At 32.0% G+C, this 21,330-nt stretch overlaps 1 protein-coding gene across 1 annotated transcript in view; it reads left to right on the top strand.

The window, feature by feature from the left end:
- Positions 1–21,330, top strand: part of Nsun2 (tRNA (cytosine(34)-C(5))-methyltransferase Nsun2) — a 410,807-nt gene that overhangs the window by 335,376 nt on the left and 54,101 nt on the right. Inside the window, exon 8 of the mRNA XM_089596349.1 lies at positions 9,629–9,928. Within this exon, the coding sequence (XP_089452475.1) occupies positions 9,629–9,928 (300 nt within the window). The remainder of the gene's footprint in view (positions 1–9,628; positions 9,929–21,330) is intronic.

Genomic DNA, 21,330 nt, shown 5'->3' with positions numbered 1-21,330 from the left:
CTAGCTAGCCCGGATACACCAGATCATAATGGAACGGCTGAACGAAACTACAACCAAAAAATTGTAAAGAAAATGAGAGTCTACATGTTTGATTTCGGTCTCCCAGAGAACATGTGGGACTTGGCTCTGAGATCGGCAGTCCATGTTTACAACCGAACACTACACAGGTCAAATGAAATGGAAATCTCATTGGTAAAATTTGCACCGCATAAAAATCTTAATATCGAGCAGCTGAAATGCTTTGGATGCTTAGGCTACATGAAAACACAAAGGACTTCTGATCCAAAACGTAGCTTATTAGCTCAAAGAATTGCTCTAGTAGGTATACTACCATAGGATTTATCCTGATGAAACTAGAAGATGGAAAATTTTATGAAAGTAAAGATGTGAGATATCAAATCAGTTTTGGACAAGAAAATTTAGACCAAAACTACTCCGTAAATCAAAACCAAGATGAAGTATATCATGCATTATTAGCAGAAATTTGCAAAAATCCAACCAACTACCAAGAAGCTCTGAAGAGTAAAAATAGCACAGAATGGCTGAAAGCTACAGAGGAAGAACTAAAGTCTATGAACGACAACAACGTCTGGAAAATTGTATAGAAACCAATGACTGATAGCAAAGGCAGAAAACCAAATGTAATAAATTCTTGATGGGTTCTGGAAAGGAAAAAAAATAACTGAAAATATAAAATACAAAGCCAGGTTAGTAATCCGTGGAGTTAAAGACGGAAATCAATATAATCTGTTGGAAGCTTATGCCCGAGTCTCTCGACTGGCCATCCTCCGAGTCCCATTGGCAGTTATACACAAACATAATTTGGACACACGACAGTTTGATGTAAAGACTGCTTTCCTGAATAGTGCATTGAACGACGAGATATACATGGAAGTATCAGACGGTATTCCTTGTGCCCAAGAATTAAGAAAAACCAAATTTTGCAAGTTAGAAAGATCTCTGTACGGACTTAAAATCAGTCCCAAACGTTGGTATAAAAGATTTTTTAAAACAGCTACAAAAGTAGGATTTCTGTGACATCCCAGTAAGCCTTGCCTGTTCAGATGGAGATGTGATAACAAGTTTTTAATTTTGATTCTGTAGGTGGATGACATGCTAATGGCAAGCAACGATGTTAGAAAACTTACAGAAGCGAGTGATAAGCTTAAAGCCGAATTCGAAATGACCGATCTAGGGGAAGCAAAAACTTTCTAGGAATACAAATTGACAGAGACAGAGTAAATCAAACTATTCGTCTAACCAAGGATAAATACACGATTAAAATACTGCAGAGATTTAGTTTTGACAATACACGTATTGTCGCACAACAAGTGGATACGTCATAAAGCTATTTAATGACTCCGTATTGTGGAGAACGCACAAACAAACATACCTCCCGTTTTTAACTTGCCAAGCTGAATATATTGCTATGAGCAAAGTATGTCAAGAAATCATGGCTTTAAGAAATACTTTGACAGCTGTGTTAAGCACCACATTTTATCTAGTGACAGAGCGGTGTGGTAATAAAGCAGCCAAAGCAAGCGCTAAGTCTTATGGTGGAACTAAACTCAGATACATGGCATTCGAGTGAGAACATTATGTAAAAGAATGTGCTAAACATAGATTTATAAAAATTCAGTAGATTACCTCTAAAGAACAGATTGTTGACATTTTTACTAAAATCTTACCAATTGAATTACATAAGAAAATGACTGCAAAATTGCTAAATGACTGCTAATAATATATAACAGTAAATTTAGTTAAATCATTTGGATCTAATATTTATGGTTTTAATTCTGCTTTTAGGTAACAACCATTAGTAAGTCCGGAAAACCACGAGAGGAAGGCTGACACTTTTAATATCTTTTCTTTTCACATTAATTATTATTTTTTGTTTGTTTGGATTATTTATTTTATGCTACGTCAAAGACAATGAGAGACAGGGGCTCCATTAAAACTAAAGGAAGTGTTAGAAGAGTTTTTTTAGCGCCATCTGAGTTTATATGTTAGTACTATGTATGTACGCGATTGCTGTTGCGCATCAGGCCAGTTCAGTTGATTGCTAGCCTTTAGCCAGTAAGCAATACGACAGTTTTTGTAACGACGGTAAGAAGGCGGAATAATAACGACAACACTCTTTTATAATATAACTTATTCTATTTTTCATAACAAAGTGCTCAGTGGTATTTCTTTTCTGTCCCAGCATTTTTTCCAAATTTGGAGATTCTCGTGCAGTGGACTTAAATGTGTCAACAAATTATATCGAAATTTCGCATACATTATGCTCTCTGCAAAGACAAAGCATATTCATGTCCGCGCACACTGCACTATATGGGGTATTACACGTCATTCATTACCATGCTTCTTCGTACAGTATTTATTGTTTCTGTTAGAATAGTAATAAGATAATACCCAATAACCAAAGAAATAGCTAGAGACTCAACCACGTTTTTGCTACTATTTTTGTTGAGCATTATTGCTGTCATTTAATCCTACCTTTAATTTGGAACTGCAGGTTGTAAAATATAGCTGCACGCTTTTTTACAGGCTGCGGGACCGGTAGACATTTTAACTATTTGTTTGTTTAGTATTTAAGAAAGATCTAAGCGACAGAAAGAGAGAGACAATGTGGGTGCGTAAGTATTGGGGAATATTAAATCGATTTATTCTATTTTTTTCCTGGCTTGTAGATTACATACCTCTTCAATAAATTAATTTAAACTTCTGTTTTTACATATATTTCTATTCAGATTTTTCTGCAAACACTATTAGGCCACGTATAATAAACTAGTTAGTGACACCTCTGACAAAAAAGCTAAAAAAACAATGATTCTACACTCGGTCAGTGATGGAAAGCCGCTAACTAATACGATGCGCAAAGAAATGCACCTTGCGTAGAGCTTTAGTTAAAACAATTTTGTTTTACATGCTATAGGGCTGGTACTTGCTGACTTAATGTGCTTAGCGGCTCATTTCAGTTATCACTTGACACTTCCTAGAGCCATGAAGTACAAGTCAGCTTTGTTAGCTGACGACTTTCGTTAAGTGTGACTCTTTTAAGAGTCTTACAGTTTCATCATTGAAAAAGGGAATTAATGTGATATTAAATAGAATAAAATAAAAAATTTATTTATTTACTCAAGTCGTCACTTACCAAAAACAAAAAAAAATTAAATTTTGAATTTCTGAAAACGATTTTACAAAATAAATAAACTCAAATATCTTAGCTATTTTATAATGTATTCAATTGAAATAAATTACATTAGTTTTGGTATGAAATACACAAACTTTGAAAAAAGCATTTAAAAATTTTGTTGATAGCCAAAGTTATTTATATTTAATGGTTTTTTCAAACACAGCAAAATTGGCAAATATTTTGAACTAAAAGTTTGACTTCAATTCTTTGTTGTAAATGTTGTATGTATATTTAAAAGTGCAAACTTTATTTTTATTCTACAAACAGGTATCTGAAAGTATTTACACGTGAAAGGTTAAAGCATAGTAAAAAAAAACAATATGGGGGTAAAGTCTTAGCTGAACAGTTATTATAAGTGGTTGAACATGTTATATTAAAAAATGGAAAATTATTATGATAGAAAACAGTAAACAATTGTTATAAAACTTAAAGACGTTACATCAACTAATAAAACTTGTTTATTAAAAAAGTTCGCCTTACATGGTAAGAAATCTGTCGAAACGCTATATTTTGTAAAAAATAAAGTAGGCGTAGGTGAACTGAAACAAGCAATTAAAATATGATGCGTACCACATGGATGTTCTGAGATATTCACAATAGACAGATAGAATGTCTTACACAATATTAACTATTTAAAAGATTACAAGAAGCATCTTGTTGCTGAGGGTTTTCACGAACAAAAGCTGAATGTTTAAAGGTTTTTTTGTAGAATAACATGATAAAAGTGTGGTGAATAAAGCCTGTAAATGATTAGGACTTGACGATTCTTATTATAGTAAAATAAATTACTATTACCACTTTGGGTCCTTTTCTATGGATTTATTAAATATTTATGTACATTCTTAAAGTGTGTGTGTAAATAAATGCATAATAATGTTTATTAACAAGTATATTCATTTATGAAACTCCTATTTTCATATCACTTAAATATTCAATGAGTAAAATAAATTTGCAGAGTTTATTTTGCAGAGTTTCTTAAATAACTCAACATCATGGTAAAAGCTTTTGAGACTTGATCAGGCAGAGAGATCTAGATCTCTTTGTTAATGGTAAGACTAACTTACGACTATACATAATGTCGTTGCTCAATTTCACTTCATTTACTCTTTCTACTATATCATCCTTTACAAAATCTACTCCTTCTCCGTTAATATGTCTCTTTTTTTCTGTTCCTTTACATTTGTAGCATAGTTTTGTCTACGACATCACATGTAAACTTATTTCCCACCAGGTAACCTATAGTACTTGGAATTAGGATAAAAAAAAGTTTTATTTTGTTTAAAAGACAATTAACATAGTTTTCATTTAAAATTTGTATCTTAACTGTAACGGTGTTAGTTTCTTTTGCTTTTTTTATTGCTATATCATCATTAACGCGTAAAGAATATATTGTATTAAAAAAAAAAATAAACTCTTGATAATTTTATTGTCACTTTTATTTTTGACAAGTCCTGTAACTTTTTTTTCCTATTCATTTATTGACTATGATAAATAGAAACTGATTACATTCTATATATGTTCTACTGTCTTACAGTAATATAACTGCATTAATCATGTTATTTTCCTGAAGATTATACCATAAATCTGATAGAGTCTATAAATCTGAAGCTTATACCACTGTTCCTTGTATATTTTGAAATTCTTACATATAAAAATATTTTTTTTTTTTTTTCTGGTAAATAACCCTACGTTTTCAATAAAGTTCATGCTGTTCAAAATGATCATTGCTTCTAATTAAATTTAAGCATTCATCACAAACAATAAAAAGATTGTGGAATTTTCGTTTCTTCAATCAATCTAGATAAATTCCTTATCTACTTGTAGTGTAACCTAAAGGCAAATGTACCTTAAAAAATAATTTCAGCATCTTTCTCCTTTTCATTTACATGAAATCCTGTATAAGCAGTAAATTAACATGTTTATCTTTTTTGAAGAGGTTGACTGATATGGTGGTGTACCACACAAATTTTCGTGCCTACTCAAAATACATAGATTAATTAAGTGACTTTTTTGTTTTTTAAACTTTGTTATGCTTACTAGGCGTTGGAAAATCAATCCCACTACATTTAAAGTGTTGTTGAAATTGTTTGTATTGACAAGCACGGTACGCATAGTTGTCTGTGGGTTGTAAAGCAGTTAATACGTTTGTAGGCGCGCTCTGCGCTACAGAATAAACAATCGATCTTAGACTGATAACCTAGAGAAAATTTTTCACGGAAGTAAACTTTTCATTTTATTCCTCCCCTTACCCCGTCACGCCTCACCACACTACGTCAGTCTCCTCTACACCGCCCCGTTTTACCATACTGTGCCAGTAGTCTCTTTTACACCTCCTCGCACTACGCTCTGTCTCACCATCCTGCTCTAGTTTCCTCTTTTCTACCCCACACATTTTTAATCCTATTTATTTTTACTTATTTTTATTCCTTATCAGATTTAAAAAAAAAAAAACAAACAAAAAATTTGACATTTGAACCCTTGACTTTCTGCCAACGAGCCGAGTACCTAAATTTCTTTTTTTTTCTTTGAAAACGTTTTCTTTGAGGATATTTACATTTTTTTGTTTACAAGACTGAACAATACGTACAAAAAGTTGGCTTAATTTTAATAACTGAGAAGCGTTCATCTGATGTTATACAATTTTTGTTTATCTTAAGAAAAAAAGCTGAAGTTAAAAAACTCCTTTTCGTTTTTTTTATTTTGTTAATAGTAACATACATAAATAAATATTTTACTACAATACAAAATTTAGCTACGCGTACTGAGAGAATCTGCCAACACGCTGTCGCACTGGCAATGGCCTTAACTTATGCCACAAAGCACGAAAAATACAGCCTGTGGAATCTTAATAGATGACTATCATTGCAGTTTTGTGTGTGCTTTGTGCCTATGTGTGTATTTTTCATCAACAGCATCGGCATTTGGTATGTTATATGCGTGGATGTGCGTGGTAGTAAATCAGTAGAAGTAAGGATGGGTACACCGGAAAGTATAAGAGAGCTGCGCAAGATACTTTTTCCACGTATACTTGTCATGTTGGTGCATCTTACTCTAAATGCAGCATATAGCAAATCGCATGGAAGAGACGCATGTTTTGCGATTTTAGATATATTGCTTGTACTATTTCTGGTAGAGATTCTTTACCCGAAAACTACGGATCTTAAAGAACGATAGTGTATTGTGGTATGCTTTATGGGCGTTAGTGTTGTGTCTTGTTTTTTTCTGGAACTTAGCTGTATATACTGGTTGGCCCTAGTTTTCTTACATCTTGGCGTACAGCCATTATAGCAAAGTAAAAAGTGATAAGCACCATTGTGTGATCAAGATGAAAGGTTATAAGGCTATTGGGCATAAAGCGGAACTGATAAAGCTTCAAAATCCACTGAACATTACTTGTTGTACTTCTTTCTGTTAACCGTTCTTCTGTTATGCCTTTACGAAAATAAAAATTATTGAGGATACTATTAGCAGTCTTACATGTGAACCCCTGTTCTTTCATAGATACATTTTTTAGCATTAGTATGGTAATTTTCTAGTCATATAAAATTTAATGTTAGCGGCCTGTATTCATTTATAGGCCTGTCAAGTGCACTTTTTTTTTAAAGTAAAGTGTTTTATGGATGGTATTAGGCTGGAACTTTAAAGATGAGTAAATGTATAAAACCTGAAGGCATGTACTAATGTATTATCTATGACCTAACTGGCCCGCCGTGCTTACACTCGTATCAATAAACTTCAATCCCGCGCTTGGGGGGTAACGACTTTTGTCTATCCTATTATTTATAAGCTCAGTAGTGGTAGGCGAGTTGAATCCTACAATATTCAATATAAAAACTTAAAAAACAACAAAGCAAACATAACTGAAGAAAAATTTTACTTAAGCATAAAACAACTTGTTTTCTAATATGATTTCAATTTTCAAACTTATTTTTAAATTTCTTACACTCTTAGCAAAAAGGAAGAAAAAAGTTGAATATTTTCTGGAATTTTTCGTTTGGAATCTAATTATACACATATATTTGTATAGAGTGACAATTTTTTAAACTAAAATGGTACTGTATATTTGTCTAATACTAAAATTTTGTCGGTAGTTGTGGAGTCTTTTTTAAATTTTTTTATTTCATTACAGGTAAGAAAGAAAAGTAAAAATACAAAATTCATAACTTAAGATAGCAAAAATAAAAAACGAGACTGTCAATGTAAAACTTAGAGAGGTTGTTTGTGAAGCTTTCATACATCTCTATACAAAATTTTAGATAGACTTATAGGATAAAATAATTAGAACGGAACGTTTGAAAATTGTTGTTGAGTACTCGTTTATCATGAGTTTTTTTATTGACTTGCATAATTTTGACACCAGAAATTATGCGATTATTTCACGTAAAACAGGGCCTGAACTACAGAAAACTAGAGTAGCAAACTAGATGTCGTCCTCTTTGTAATGTTGCGTTCAAAACTGCACATCATAGGATAAAATCAATAAATATTTTATGACTAAGTTCATTCAAGTTCATACACAGATGGTTAGATTAGAGCACGTTGCATTACATATTGGGCTCAGGAGTTGGTAAGCTTAGCTCAGATGGTACTAGGGAGAAAAGTCTTCAGACAATGAGATAAGAGCATTTCAAGACAGAAAGTATATTTGTATATTCAATGCCATGTTTAAAGGGGAACATACAGAAATACTCCCTATTATTAACTAGAGGCTTACCAACTCGCTAGCCACGTACCCGCACGAGCAATTCAGCAGACAACACAAGCCTTTGATCTGTACACACTGAGACTTATCGATGGAACTATTTTTGTACTTATATAAATTTATGGGTGTATATAATATTTTTTAACTTGAAGCGTGCTTAAAATCAACTTTTTAAAATATTATTTTTTAGATAAAAATGTGTTTATAGTACAAGCCTTTTTCTCTTTTATTTTTTATTGTACGTCGAATTGATCTCAGAGCCCGCATGAACCACTTTAATAAAACAGTATTCAAAATTAAAATACGTGTCACATATATGCGTGATACGTGGAACAAATGTACTAGCACGCACGAGAAAAGGTAAACGTTGGAGCGTTCAGATGGCCATTATAATATTGATCATCAGTCGGCTCGTTTTCTCTGTTGAATCCCTGTACTTTGACAAAGATCGTGGTCGAGTTCTATTGATCTCATCAATGGTAATGGAGTATATAGGGGATGAATTTATAGGAAGACAGAAATTTTAATGCACTCTTGTCAAACTGCTTGCAGTGCATTGATAATTCGAGGGAACACAGTATAAATACCATATTAGGGTAATAAACATTGCAACACTGTTGTAAGTAATATGTTCTACTTGCATAGAAGCAACATTCACATTTTCCATTACAGATGGCTGCAGCTCACGATCTTTTATTGACCGAGGTATGGAAAGTTCTAAGAGACAACTTAAACAAGTAAAGATAAATTTGTGTTAAATCTTATGTAATCACCCAGAATAGTTAACCATTAAAACTGGTTTTATCTCTTATTTACGTTATTAGAAGTTACATAGTAGGATCAAGATTTGGTTAATAAATTTATCTTGCTTAAAAATAAATAGTAACATCATTAAGCAATTACTATTCTAAACTTATATTGAGCTGTCCTAGTAGTATTAGGTACCTTTAGAATAATTTTTGTACACTCATCCCTTTTATATATACCATTACTGTATCAATAATTCTATATAGTTTTATGTTATTTTGATGACTCGGTGATATTGTTTTGCCTTATTGCTTACAGTTCACCGCCAAAGGTAATCTATTTTTGTTCATTTTTGAATAGCTTTTGCTTAATGAAGATTTTCTATCAAAGGTGAGTGTGCATAAGCAACTTATTTTTATAACTAAAGGTACTTGTGTGTTGAAAATTTATCATATGTAGCCATTTTTTCCTTGCCGGGAAGTTTTCATTTCTCATTATAAGTACTCTGTTGGCTTCTTAATTTGAGACTTCTTAAAATTCGTATGGGAGTAAACCAGATTTTTTATTACTTCTTGTCGAATCCGAAATCCTATACTGCGTTATGATAGGGAGTGACTATAAAATTTAAAATGTTTATTAAGTATAAAGAAACTTCAAACGTCTTTCTTTGAACATTTTTACCTTATAGTAACTTTAAAATAACATCTAATTATAATTTAAGAGAACCCACAATCTTACGCGCTTTTAGCATTTCAAGTAAAAAATAAACGTTAATACTTTAGAAACTGAGTTAATCTATGAACCACGTTGAATTACATAGGAAAACGATTTTTGCTGAATTATTATTATGAGTTATTTCGTATTAATAGTGATTTGTTGTGATGAATTATATGACTACAAGTTAACAGTAAATTGATTATTATTATTCTTACATTAAGAAACATTAAATAGTGCCCATAGTTTTTATTAATTTTTTATTGCAGTATGAGAATACTTCCTCATCACCAGAATACTGGAGGATTTTTTGTTGCTGTTTTAAAAAAATTGAAACTTTTACCATGGGAAAATAATGCTCAAATTGAAAATTCTGTTCGTGAACAATCAGAGTTATATCCAATAAAGGAAATTGCGGATGGTCCCGTGAAAGAAGAGAAAAAAAAAATTTTTGGAGATACTTCGGGTGTTCATGAACCTCAAAGAAAACGAAAAAAGCTCTCAGGTTATAGAGAAGATCCATTCATTTTTTTTAATGATGAAAATGAAGACGTATGGCCATCCATTAGGTAAGTGCTTTAAATTAATAAATATTAAGCAAAAACCGCTGAGAAAAAATGTTTAAATTTGTTTTTGGTGTGTACGCCAAATAAAACTATTGTTTATAAATAAATTAGAGAAATCAAAACATCATCATACAAGTTTTTTTATTTAGGTGAACCAAACGTATAAAGTATAAACGTATCACGTTTAAAATTAAAGTTATTTGTTTCTTCATAGTGTAATGATAAATTAGTACGTTATTAATTAAATGATCAGTAATAACGCATTAATTAGAAATATTACACAAACTTCTAGTTAAGTGCTCAAACTGCAAAAAAACAAAAACACTGATTTTCCTATTTTATTATGTCTGTATACCAATGATGTAAGTGAAGACAATAAGGAGGAAACAAGTGGTTCCCTTTCCCTGTCGTGGGTGATGATCATTTTAAGCAGATTATGGGCGAGGAAAAGAAGGGAGCGATCAGCAGTTTTTTTTAAATCGCGGGCAGTGATCACTTAGAGCAAGATACGGTCAAGGAGAAGGAAAAGAAGTCAGGTGGCTTCCTTTTCCACTCGAACGTGGTGATCATGTAGATATATTTGTGTAGAAAAAAAAAAAAGTATTGGGAAAGCTACAACTTTGCAGCCATAAAAAAAATGATAATGAGGAATAAAATGAAACTTATGCGTAAGCAAGTGTCAACTTCAGATCAGTCTTGATACTACAACTTTTAAACAGTTTAGATCTATTTTGTCAATTTAATTAATCAAGCTATCGTTGAAATGTGCACTTTGCTTTCACTCCTTATCTTTTGGTGTGTAAAAGTTTCTTTAACTACACGTTGTTTATAAAAGTAATTATGAAGTAGTTATACATTTTTATTTTGTTTTACCATTTAACGCCACTTCTCAAGCTCGTAGATCAATTTTACAGTTGCCATTGTTTTTTTAAATTTAACTTTCTTCAAAATCGATCTTTTAATAAATATATAAATAGACTTCACATTGTTAAAGTTATTCTTTTATAAGCGCATTATGCTCAGGAGTAAGCCCGATTAGAAAAATTGTACTTAAAAAAAATATGTCACAAAGGTGAATTTTTACTATTACTTTTGAGAAAAAAGAGTAAACTAAGTAAATTTTTCATTTCCATTACCTAGTATGATTTCTTGAACAAGAAACCTTTTAATATATTTACATTATAGTTCATAATTTATTTTTTATTTCTGTATTTATTTACCGTTGATTGAGAAATTGGTTTTTATACGCCATATATCGACGCCTCCTGTTAAAAGAAGCTTGACTCAGGGTGATAAGAAAAGTAGTACAACTTGCGACTCCCAGAAAAAAAGCCAACTAATAAAGCTTTTATGAAAAATAGTACGACTCGCGGTTCTTCTGTAAAGAATCGCCTGCCTTGTTGTTATCTGAAGAAAAAAATTCCGACTCGCTGTACTGTGTAGAAGAGTATTCTAAGTCGCTAACTTCTATCGAAGAGTCGCCTAACTAGTAGTGCTCCAGTGAAGAACATACCAGCTCGTGGCGCTTCGATGAAAAGTCGCTTTACCTACTGTGTTGTAAAGAAAAACAACCCAACTCGCTATGTTTCAATGAAGAGTCGCCTACCTAGTGGCGCTCCAATGAAGAACATACCAGTTCGTGGTGCTCCAACGAAAAGTCACTTAACCCACTGTAATGTAATGAAAAGATTCCAACTCTCTATGTTTCCATGAAGAGTTGCCTAACTCGCGATGCCTCAATGAAAAATATATCAATTTGTGGCGTTTCAAAGAAAAGTAGCACCGTTCATTGCAAAAACCTCGACTTGTGAACATCCAAAATAAAAATATTAACAAGGATCAGTAAGGTATTTATATGCACTTTGTACTCTTAAATATGTCATAAACAAGATCACTGCAGCAAGTTAACTGTAAATTCCTTGTTTTTGATTCAATCCATCAAAAATCAGATCGTTAACTGCAAAGTAGTCAGTCGTATTTATTATGATACTTTGTAAGTCGTAGAAACTATTTTTTTACGAACTAACAAGCTGTCCTAAATGTTAAATATAAATATGATTAGATAAATTATTAATTATTAATGTTCAGTTTACCCACTTAAAGTTGTAATTTTCTTATTTTTACTCGTGCTCACAGGTGCAGTAAGCATAGATCTGGTCTTCACCCTGACTTTCTAATTAAGTTTCCATTAACTTTTTTTTTTAAAAAGGTCACCATCTTTGGTATAAGCTTAAATTTTGCCATCACAAATGGTATTTTTCGTTGGATAAATGCCATTGTCCCTGCAGCTGTTTTGCGGCTACAATGTAATGTAGCTACGGAGCGATGAAGCTTATGTGGTGAATCCTAATCCATATACAGCGAGCTTGAATCTTTACTACACCACCAGTTTCTTGTCCAGTTTCCAAAACATACTTTTTGTTGATCCTGTGTTATCCTGAACCTTTTTTTTGGCAAGAATAACTGATTTCCTGACACGAGATGAAGTTTTGTTGAAATAAATAACTATCTCTTGCAATACATAATACTTCTGTCCTCACAACTTTTTTTTTGAGAATAGCTAAAGAATAACTTTTTTTAAGAATTATTAGGACATAGAATTATAAGACTAATAAGAATTATAATTCATGTAATCTAATTAAAATTTATGTAATAAAACCTTATGTCAAATCCTAAAACCCATTAAACCATTTCAATTTGTATTCGTTGCACATTTTTTAAATATTGTACTGAAAGCATGTAAATTGTTGTATAAAGCATTATGTTTATGTAACTTTTAGTATCAACCATATTTTGCCTAGAAATAAAAGAGAAAAAACGTCATTTGGCAGATATTAAACCAAAGATTCAGCAAAATATTGAAACAGGCATTTAGCCAACTGTTCAGCCAGATATTAAGTTAAACATTCAGCCAGTCACTGAGTCATACTTTTAGCTAGACATTAATTTAGACATTGAGCTATACTTTTTGCTAGATATTTAGCAAGGTATCGAGTCAGATGTATTGCTTGACACTAAGCCAGACATTGAATCAGACTTTGAACTAGATTTTCAACCAGACATTTAGCCAGATATTAAGTCATACATTAAGCTAGGATTTGAGCCATACCTGTAGCCAAATATCAAGCCAAACATCTATCTAGACATTTAGCCAAACATTAAGCTTTACTCAAAGTCACACATTTATCCGGATATTTAGCCAGACATTTTAGACATTGAGTCAGAAATATACTATCAAAAAGAGCACATTTTTAACATCTGTAGGTTTTTTTATTGATTGGATATATTATTTACTATGAATGTTTAGTTTTCTTATTTCGTTATTATTTTGTGTGTACGCATGCTTAAAGGTGCAGTAAGCCTGAATCTTATCTCTACCCACTAACACGTTGATCCTGCATATCCTGAATCCTCAAATTTCCTGGTGTGAACTTATCTCTTGCAATCTTTAATACTTTGTTGCATGCATTATTAATATTGCTAGTTAATACTAGCTAGCTAATTAATAATGTGATAAAATTGTTTTTTAAATCTTGAATGCTAATTTTAAACTATTTTTTTGTTACTCTGTTGTAGTTTTTAATTTTTTCTCTTCTACCGTACGTGTTCAGACATAATAAAATCTTGTTGTCTGTGCTACTATTTGTAATACACTTATAAGCTTCAGTTTTTTGTACTGTATCTATAAGTGAAACTTTTAATTGTACAAGCTGAAGGAACAAGTAAAACGGTTGAACCCAAGTTGTACAGTGCGACCGTATTAATTTAAATATATCACGATTTTTCTAAAGCAAACAATATCTCACATACTTTGTCTTTTGAGGAAAAAATTGATATTAGACTTCTGCTCAAACTAAGACATAGCTATCCCTCTGAAGTAAAAATATTTCATATTTTTTTATGCAAAGATCAGTATCACTGTTTTTTACGAAGAGATAAACATCACTCTTCTTTTCAGAAAATATTTTATGTCGCACTTAACTCCATGAAAGGTAAAAGAAGTTTTTTTTTATGAGGCAAGTATTGATATTGCACATTTCATTACTTTAATCATTGATGTGGATGAAAAATAAAAATAAACTGAACAGATATTTTCATATCTGCAAAACTAGGCACGATGAGAGCATTTTTTTAGCGTATATAAACATGTTTTGTACCTACATATGATTTTAAAAATTGCATACTTCGTGTCTTCCGAAATTATTCGAATTTTAGAATCAAGATGGACGGAAACGACAAAACTTTTATCTACCCACATTTTAATAATTTGAACCCTTGGTGGCGTGTAAGTTTTGAACACGAATTGATTATGGTGTCTCCAATTGATCACTTGTATTCTATAGTTTAACAACCCAATGTTACTTAGTCCCATAAACCCACTCAGTCATCTTTTTGAAGTGTAATGAGCAATACACTACTTTTTTTTTACTAGATTTTGGGCTCAAAGCACTTATACATTTTTTATCTTTTCATGTGAGAACTTGGTTGAAAAATTGGTTGCCCAAGTAGGACAATAGCCCAAAGATTTTTACGCGTACCCACAGTTAGAATATATAAACTCAGTGTTCATAAAGTAAGGGCCAAAACGTGAAAAAATTAAAAGGCAACAGTGGATGTAAATAGTTTCAAATGCTAGCTCTCATCATTCGAGGAAAGAATTTGAATGAATTTAAACTTAATACGAATACCTATGCGTACTTGAGGCTTCGTCTGAGACAGTTACGTTGGAATCACACTTATACATATTTACGTACTCATGTAATCAAATCTGATCGTCCTTGTACTAGGCTAAAAGTTTGTTTTACATCCACAATACACAACTTTTAGTGCCTGAAAACTTATTTTAATCAGTAGTGGAAACTTTTCTTAGCTACGATGAACAATTGTATCATCATAATATATTATGTAACTTCACTGTGTTTATGCTCTGTATAGAAAAAATGAATGATAAAGTTTGAAGTCTGAGGTCTCATACAAGTAAAAACATGTATAATTATGCGTCTGTACAGTCAGAATTTAATTATCACTCGATCACTTGTACACTGTAGCTTAATAACAGAACGTTATATAGTGCCATGAATTCACTCAGTCTCGCTTTTGAAGTGTGATGAGCATAGCATTATTTATGGTTTTCAGGCACTGCAAATCGTGTATTTTAGATCAGAAACGAATTTTTAACCTACTGAGACGATGATCAGAGTTGGTTACGTACGTTGCATAAAGAGATACGAGTGACTTCGACGAAACTGACACAGACGATATCACAAGTTCATGTACTAATACAGAGTCGAAACGCAGTGATAAAAAGATCTGCATTTATGTAAAAACTGGTGTTTAAGTTTTTCATCTAGGCAGTTTTTCAAAAAGGCATTTAAGTCATTTTCATCTAGCGTCACTTCTCAATTTCTTTATACTTCGTCCCTCACTGTGTGAACACTGAGATATGCATACCCCAACTAATGATATGCGTTAAAAACTTAAAGATATTTCGACCTTTGCCCAACTATATCGCAACTAAATGTCTGCAGTAACAATAAAAAAAGTGATGCTTTGCATACTGCGCCTCTGAAACAAGCCTGCGTAAGTTGATAGCACTGCATAACGTTGGATTGTTAAACTACAGTGTACAAGTAATATATAAGCAGCGCTGCAATCACTTCGTGTTCGTAACTCTGATACCACCAAGGTATTGAATTTTTAAATTGTACGTAAATAAAAGTTTTTGTTTTTTTTCTTTGACCTTCTACGATTCACAAAATTTTTTAAATCATGAATTATGCTATTCCTTAAAGTTCATGTTGGTACAAAACGCCATATTTGCAGAAAACATCGACATCGTGTGGACAAGCTGTGCGAGCTTAGCAAAAATTGAAATACTTGTTTAGTCAATTTTTTTTGGTCCACATAAATGACAGATGTAAAAAAATGTGTGGCATTAATAATTGCCTTGTGAGAAAAGTGATGTCTACTTATAACTTTTACACAGTTCAGTACATTATCAATTTTTATCTAAAAAGTAGAGTGCTACCTATTTTTGTCTAAAGAGAACTTGTCCAACTAGAAAAATAATGCTGATACATCCTTAAGATCTGAGGCATTATTATTTTTTGCATCAGAAAAAGTGTGGTTTTCGCTTAATTCGTTGTGCAAGATTGGTCTTCGCCTTAGGAAAGAAGCAACATCTATCATTGCGTCAGAAAATAAGTGATATTTATCTGTGTTTTAGGAGAATAGTGATACTAATCTTTGCTTGATGTAATGTGCGACATCTGTATTTGCTTCAAAAGAAAAGCTATGTTTATTTTTGCATAAGGAGAAAAGTTATACAGATCTTGGCTTAAACCAAAGTGCAGTATCGATGCTTTACGAGATAAATGACATCAATTTTGCCTTGCAAGAAAACCGATATCTATCTTTGCCTCAGAAAATGAACGATTGTATCTCTGCCTGAAGAGAAAAAAGATACGGGCTTTTTTTTAAAACACAGTGCGATATTGATCAATAACTCAAGAGAAAAGTAATATCAATCATTGCCTGACTAAAATAACAGTACTATCAATGCTCAAAAAGTAGAGCGATATTATTCTTTGCATTAGGAGGAATGAGATAATTATCTTCGTCAAAGGTGAAATGCAATATCAATCTTTGTTTAGGGCAAAGTACGATATGTATATTTGCCTGAGAAAATAAGCGTTATCTATCTTTGCGTAAGAAGAAGAGTGATACCGATCTTCGCTAAAGGTTATGTGCGATATGGAAGTTTGTCTCAGAAAAGAAGTGACATTCATTTTTGCCTAAGGAGAAAAGTTATACTAATATTTGCTTGAGCCAAAGTTCAATATTGATTTTTGCCTCAGGAGAAAACAATATCTATCTTTGCCTGAGGAGAATAGTGATACGGATTTTTTTTGAGGCAAAGTGCATTTTTAATCTTTGCCTAAGAAGCAAATTAATATTAATCATTGTCTAATTAAAAAACCAATGCTCATCTGTGTTTCAGAAGTAAAGTGGTATCATTATTTGTTTTAGGGGAAATTCGTTGATTATCTTCGCCTTTGGTGAAGTGTGATATTGATATTTGCCCACAAAAAACCGATATTTATCATTGCCTAAACGAAAAGTAATGCCGATCTTCGCTTGAGGTAAGGTGCAATATCTACTTTTGCCTCAGAACAAGAACGATACCTTTCTTTCCTGTAAGTTAAGTATGTGTGATATCGATCTTTGCCTCAGAAAAAAGCGATAATTATTTTTTCCTAAAAAGAAAAGATACACAGATCTTTGCTTGTAGCAATGTTAGCTCACTTAAAAAATAATACTAATCTATGATCCTAAAAACACAATTCTGATTTTCGCTTGATGTAACGTACAATATAAATCTATATTCCAGGCAAAGTGCGATATCTATATTTGCTTGAGAAAATAAGCTATATCCATCTTTGCCTAAGGAAACAAGCAATATTCATCATTGAGTTTGGAAGAGAAAAAATATTGATCTTTGCTTGGTGCAAAGGTAAAAAGTTATTTCAGCAATATTTATCTCTGCCAAGAGAAGAAAGTAATATTAATCTTTGCTTAAGGTAATGTGTGCTATAGATTTTTGCCTCAGGAAAAAAGACATATGTATCTTTGCTTCATGAAAATAGTAACACCGATCTTTGTTCAAGTTAAAGCGCAATATCATATTTTTCCTTAGGAGATAAGTTCTATCTATTTTGGCCTCAGGAGAAAAACGACATCCATCTGTGCTTAAGACAATGAGCAATATCTATTTTTCCCTAGTGAGAAGAGTGACGCCGATTTTTGTTTAAAATGAACTGCGATATTGATCTCTACTTTTGGTGAGAAGCTAGTTTAATATTTGCCTAACTGTAGGAACAACACTATTCCCTGCTCGAGATTTAAATCGATGTTATTATTAGCTTTAAAGGATGTGCGTTACTAGTCTTTGCTTATTGCGATGTACGATATCGGTATTTTCTCAGGAAAAGTTCGATTTTAATTCTTGCTTATAGAAAAAAGTAATATATTATTTTTGTTACCTTCAGCTTTTTAATCAGGATTTTAACTTTTGAATACAGGTTGGAAGAAGACAGAAGCTTAAAGTTTTTTTTAATACGACAATACAGTCGAAAAGTTGTTATCAAAGTTACATGAGTATGCTTGTGAAAGCAAAAAATTAGAAAATATAACGACAAGTGAAAAATACATACTTGAATTTTTTCATGTATATTAGAATTATGTACAAAATTGTGTCACAACACTTTTAATCTTGTATTTTCACTAGTAATACTAATAATACACCCAAAAAAATTATTTTCTGATAGCAAAATTCAAGCTTGTACCAAAGATGGTGACAATTGTTAAAAAGAAAGGTTTAGAAAACTGGACAATATTATCAGGGTGGAAAAAATCTGTAGGGTCCTGCACCTGTTAGCATGAGTACAAACAAAAAAAAATTATGACTTAAAATGAGTAAACTAATCATTAATAACACAGGTCTGCAAAAATTGGTTTGAGTTGTTATGAGAAAGTGAAGGGTGATTTCCGAAGTAATTTTTTGTGTAGAATCAGAATCTGGAATCTGAATCACTCTATCACATCAGGATTTTGAAATATCCTAACCTAAAAGTGCCAAAATCGCGATTTTTGGCTATATTTGAGGTTATGTAGCATCGCAATATTCTTTCTTCTCAAAAATTGACCAACGACACTGTTAAGTAGAAGTCTTGTTCTTTGAAATGTCGTTGAGTTAACTCAAATAGCTTATTTCTGCATTGAGATATTTCATTTTAAAGTTTTTGAGTTTCATGTTTTTCGTTACTCTTGAAATGTACATGGTTCTGCAGTTTTTAAAGTTGAAATTGGATACTCATGTTGATTTTCTAAATACTACATTTGTATTCATTCTTTTTTCATCAATAGGTTATTTAAAACCAAAAATTAATAAGCATTACGTTTCAGCACCCAAAACTATCCTAAGTATCTTAGCGGGGGTGAAAAACTCTAAAAACGGTCTAAAAGTATTGTAACTCCTGACTTTCTACATATTTCTGTATGGTTTTATCTAAATAGGTTTAGTAATGTGAGAAAAAATTTCACACAAACTTATAACAGTAAGAACCACCCATGAGCACCTTAAAAGGGGGGGGGGGGTGCAAAGGGGGTGAGAGTCACCAAAATCGATCTAAAAGTATTCTATCTTTTGATTTTTCTCATATTTCAGTGCAGTTTAAAGTAAATAAGTTCATTACCTTAAGAAGACAATGTAAACGAAATTTTACCACCCCAAACAACCCCCTAAGAATCTTAAGGTGGGTGAAAATTGTTAAAATCAATCTAAAAGTATTCTACCTTTTGACTTTCAGCATATTTTTTGGTGTACTTTAATATAAATCAATTTTTTAGAGTAATGAGACGATGTACACTAAGTTTTAGCACCCAAACTGACCCTTAAGTACTTTAAAGGAGATGAAAAGGGGTGAAAAATGCTAATAACCGTCAAGAACTATTCTTATTTTAAATGAGCAAATCCTAAACTCACGTATGCCAAACGCACGTATCCCAATACCTCAATTAACATGAATCTCCTTGCCTTTCACAAACTGTAATAATCTTACTTTTAGCGCTACCCAGAAACAACGACGTGGACGTAGTAAGGGCTGTTTCCTTTGGGGTGCTTGATTAACGTGAGTACCCTTGCCTCTCACGATCGGGGTGCTTGATTAACGTGCGAAAGGACAAACGTTACAATATGAGGAAAATCAAAAGATACATTACTTTTCGATCGATTTTGGTGACTTTCACCCCCTTTGCACCCCCCCCCTTAAGGTGCTCATGGGTGGTTCTTACTGTTATAAGTTTGTGTAAAATTTTTTCCTTGAGTAGAAAGAGTAGATCCAGGATTTTTTCCTTGCCCTACATGTCTTCGGATCTAGGTGAATAAGAAACAGTGATAGGTCTATCAGTAGGGATTAGCGAATCCGATGCCAGACGTCAGGCAGGGATCGCTGGTCTTACCGACGAGAAGTGGTCTTTGAAATGGGGCTTTTCCGGGGAAACTGATAAGCCTGGAACTGATGTTTTGGCAGAAAGTGCCGTGGACTAGGCCAATAGGCTGTGCTGGTAACCCAGTTGGAAAAAAAAATTAATGATTTATCCAATAGCATATGTGTGTGTATATATATACCTCCTAAAACCCACACATATATTATTTATAGAAATCAAATTTTCCTTATTTTACGAGGGATTATGGGGGTGGTGGAAGTGGCAAAGAGGCTGCAGGGGGAGGGGAGGGGGTACTTGTAAAGCCCCGCCCTTACAACTACATAATGTAGGAATATATATATATATATATATATATATATATATATATATATATATATATATATATATTACTTTTAAATTATTGTTTTTTAATATGTATACAAAGTAATGACGAAAATCAACCAATTTTGCTAAAAAACATGAATAGTTATCCTAAATAAAAATTTCGACTTTAATGATTTCTAACAAAATTGTAACATAATAAAATATAAACATATCATTTTGAATGCTACTACTAAATATAGTTGTTTTAATTTATATGATAACTTCCAATTCGTTAATTTTTTTTTTCTTTTCGATAAGTGTACTTTCTCTTAATCGAAAATTTCTTTGCATATCCCTTCTTTAGTTTTGCATCTTGATAACAATGCGTATAGTTGTCCATATGAAAATACAGGCTTTTTTAAGTATATCGACTTTATCAAAAATTTTCCCTTGAGATTTCTTAATTGTCCGTAGTACTTAATAGAAATTTCTTTCTACAAAGTATGAAAGGTAACAAGGTATTACCTGTTAATAAAGTGAATTTTGGTAGAAATACTATTTCCAAGTTTGTTTTCTGTGATAATTTTAGCTTCAATATTATGCTTGAATAATTTTCTAATCTTTATTTGTGTGCCGTTGCACAAACCGTCTGCTCTACATAAATTTTCTGTTAACATAACTATTGCTCTAACTTTCAAATTTAGTTCATGTGGTGGCAAAATTTCAAGAATATTGTTAAATACTTCAATAGCAAAATTCATGTAAAGGTTATTATCCGTTTCATCGACACCTTTATACGTGGCTTGATCCATGCTTTAATAAGGTATCGTTTTTCCTTTCATAAGATTCAAAATTTTGTGATTTAAAAAAATATTGTAATTATTATGAGAAGTCAGAATAACACTATTTAACGAAGATTAGTAATTTTTACGAAATATTTAAACACACATTATTGACGTCACATTTTTTAGAAATGATGCGTGATTTTAGTTTTCCCTTTCCAATTTCTAAAAGTAATTAAGAAAAATTTTCATCATCCGAACGAATGATTGTATTCAATTTTAAAATATGAGAAGAACCAAAATTAATAATTT

The sequence above is a fragment of the Copidosoma floridanum genome, unplaced genomic scaffold, assembly GCF_036245765.1.
Source record: "Copidosoma floridanum isolate Cflo_tuat_1 unplaced genomic scaffold, Cflo_Japanese_pri ptg000030l, whole genome shotgun sequence".
Taxonomy (NCBI): Eukaryota; Metazoa; Arthropoda; class Insecta; order Hymenoptera; family Encyrtidae; genus Copidosoma; species Copidosoma floridanum.
The sequence above is the reverse complement of the archived record's forward strand: the minus strand, read 5'-3'. Positions and strand labels throughout refer to the sequence as shown.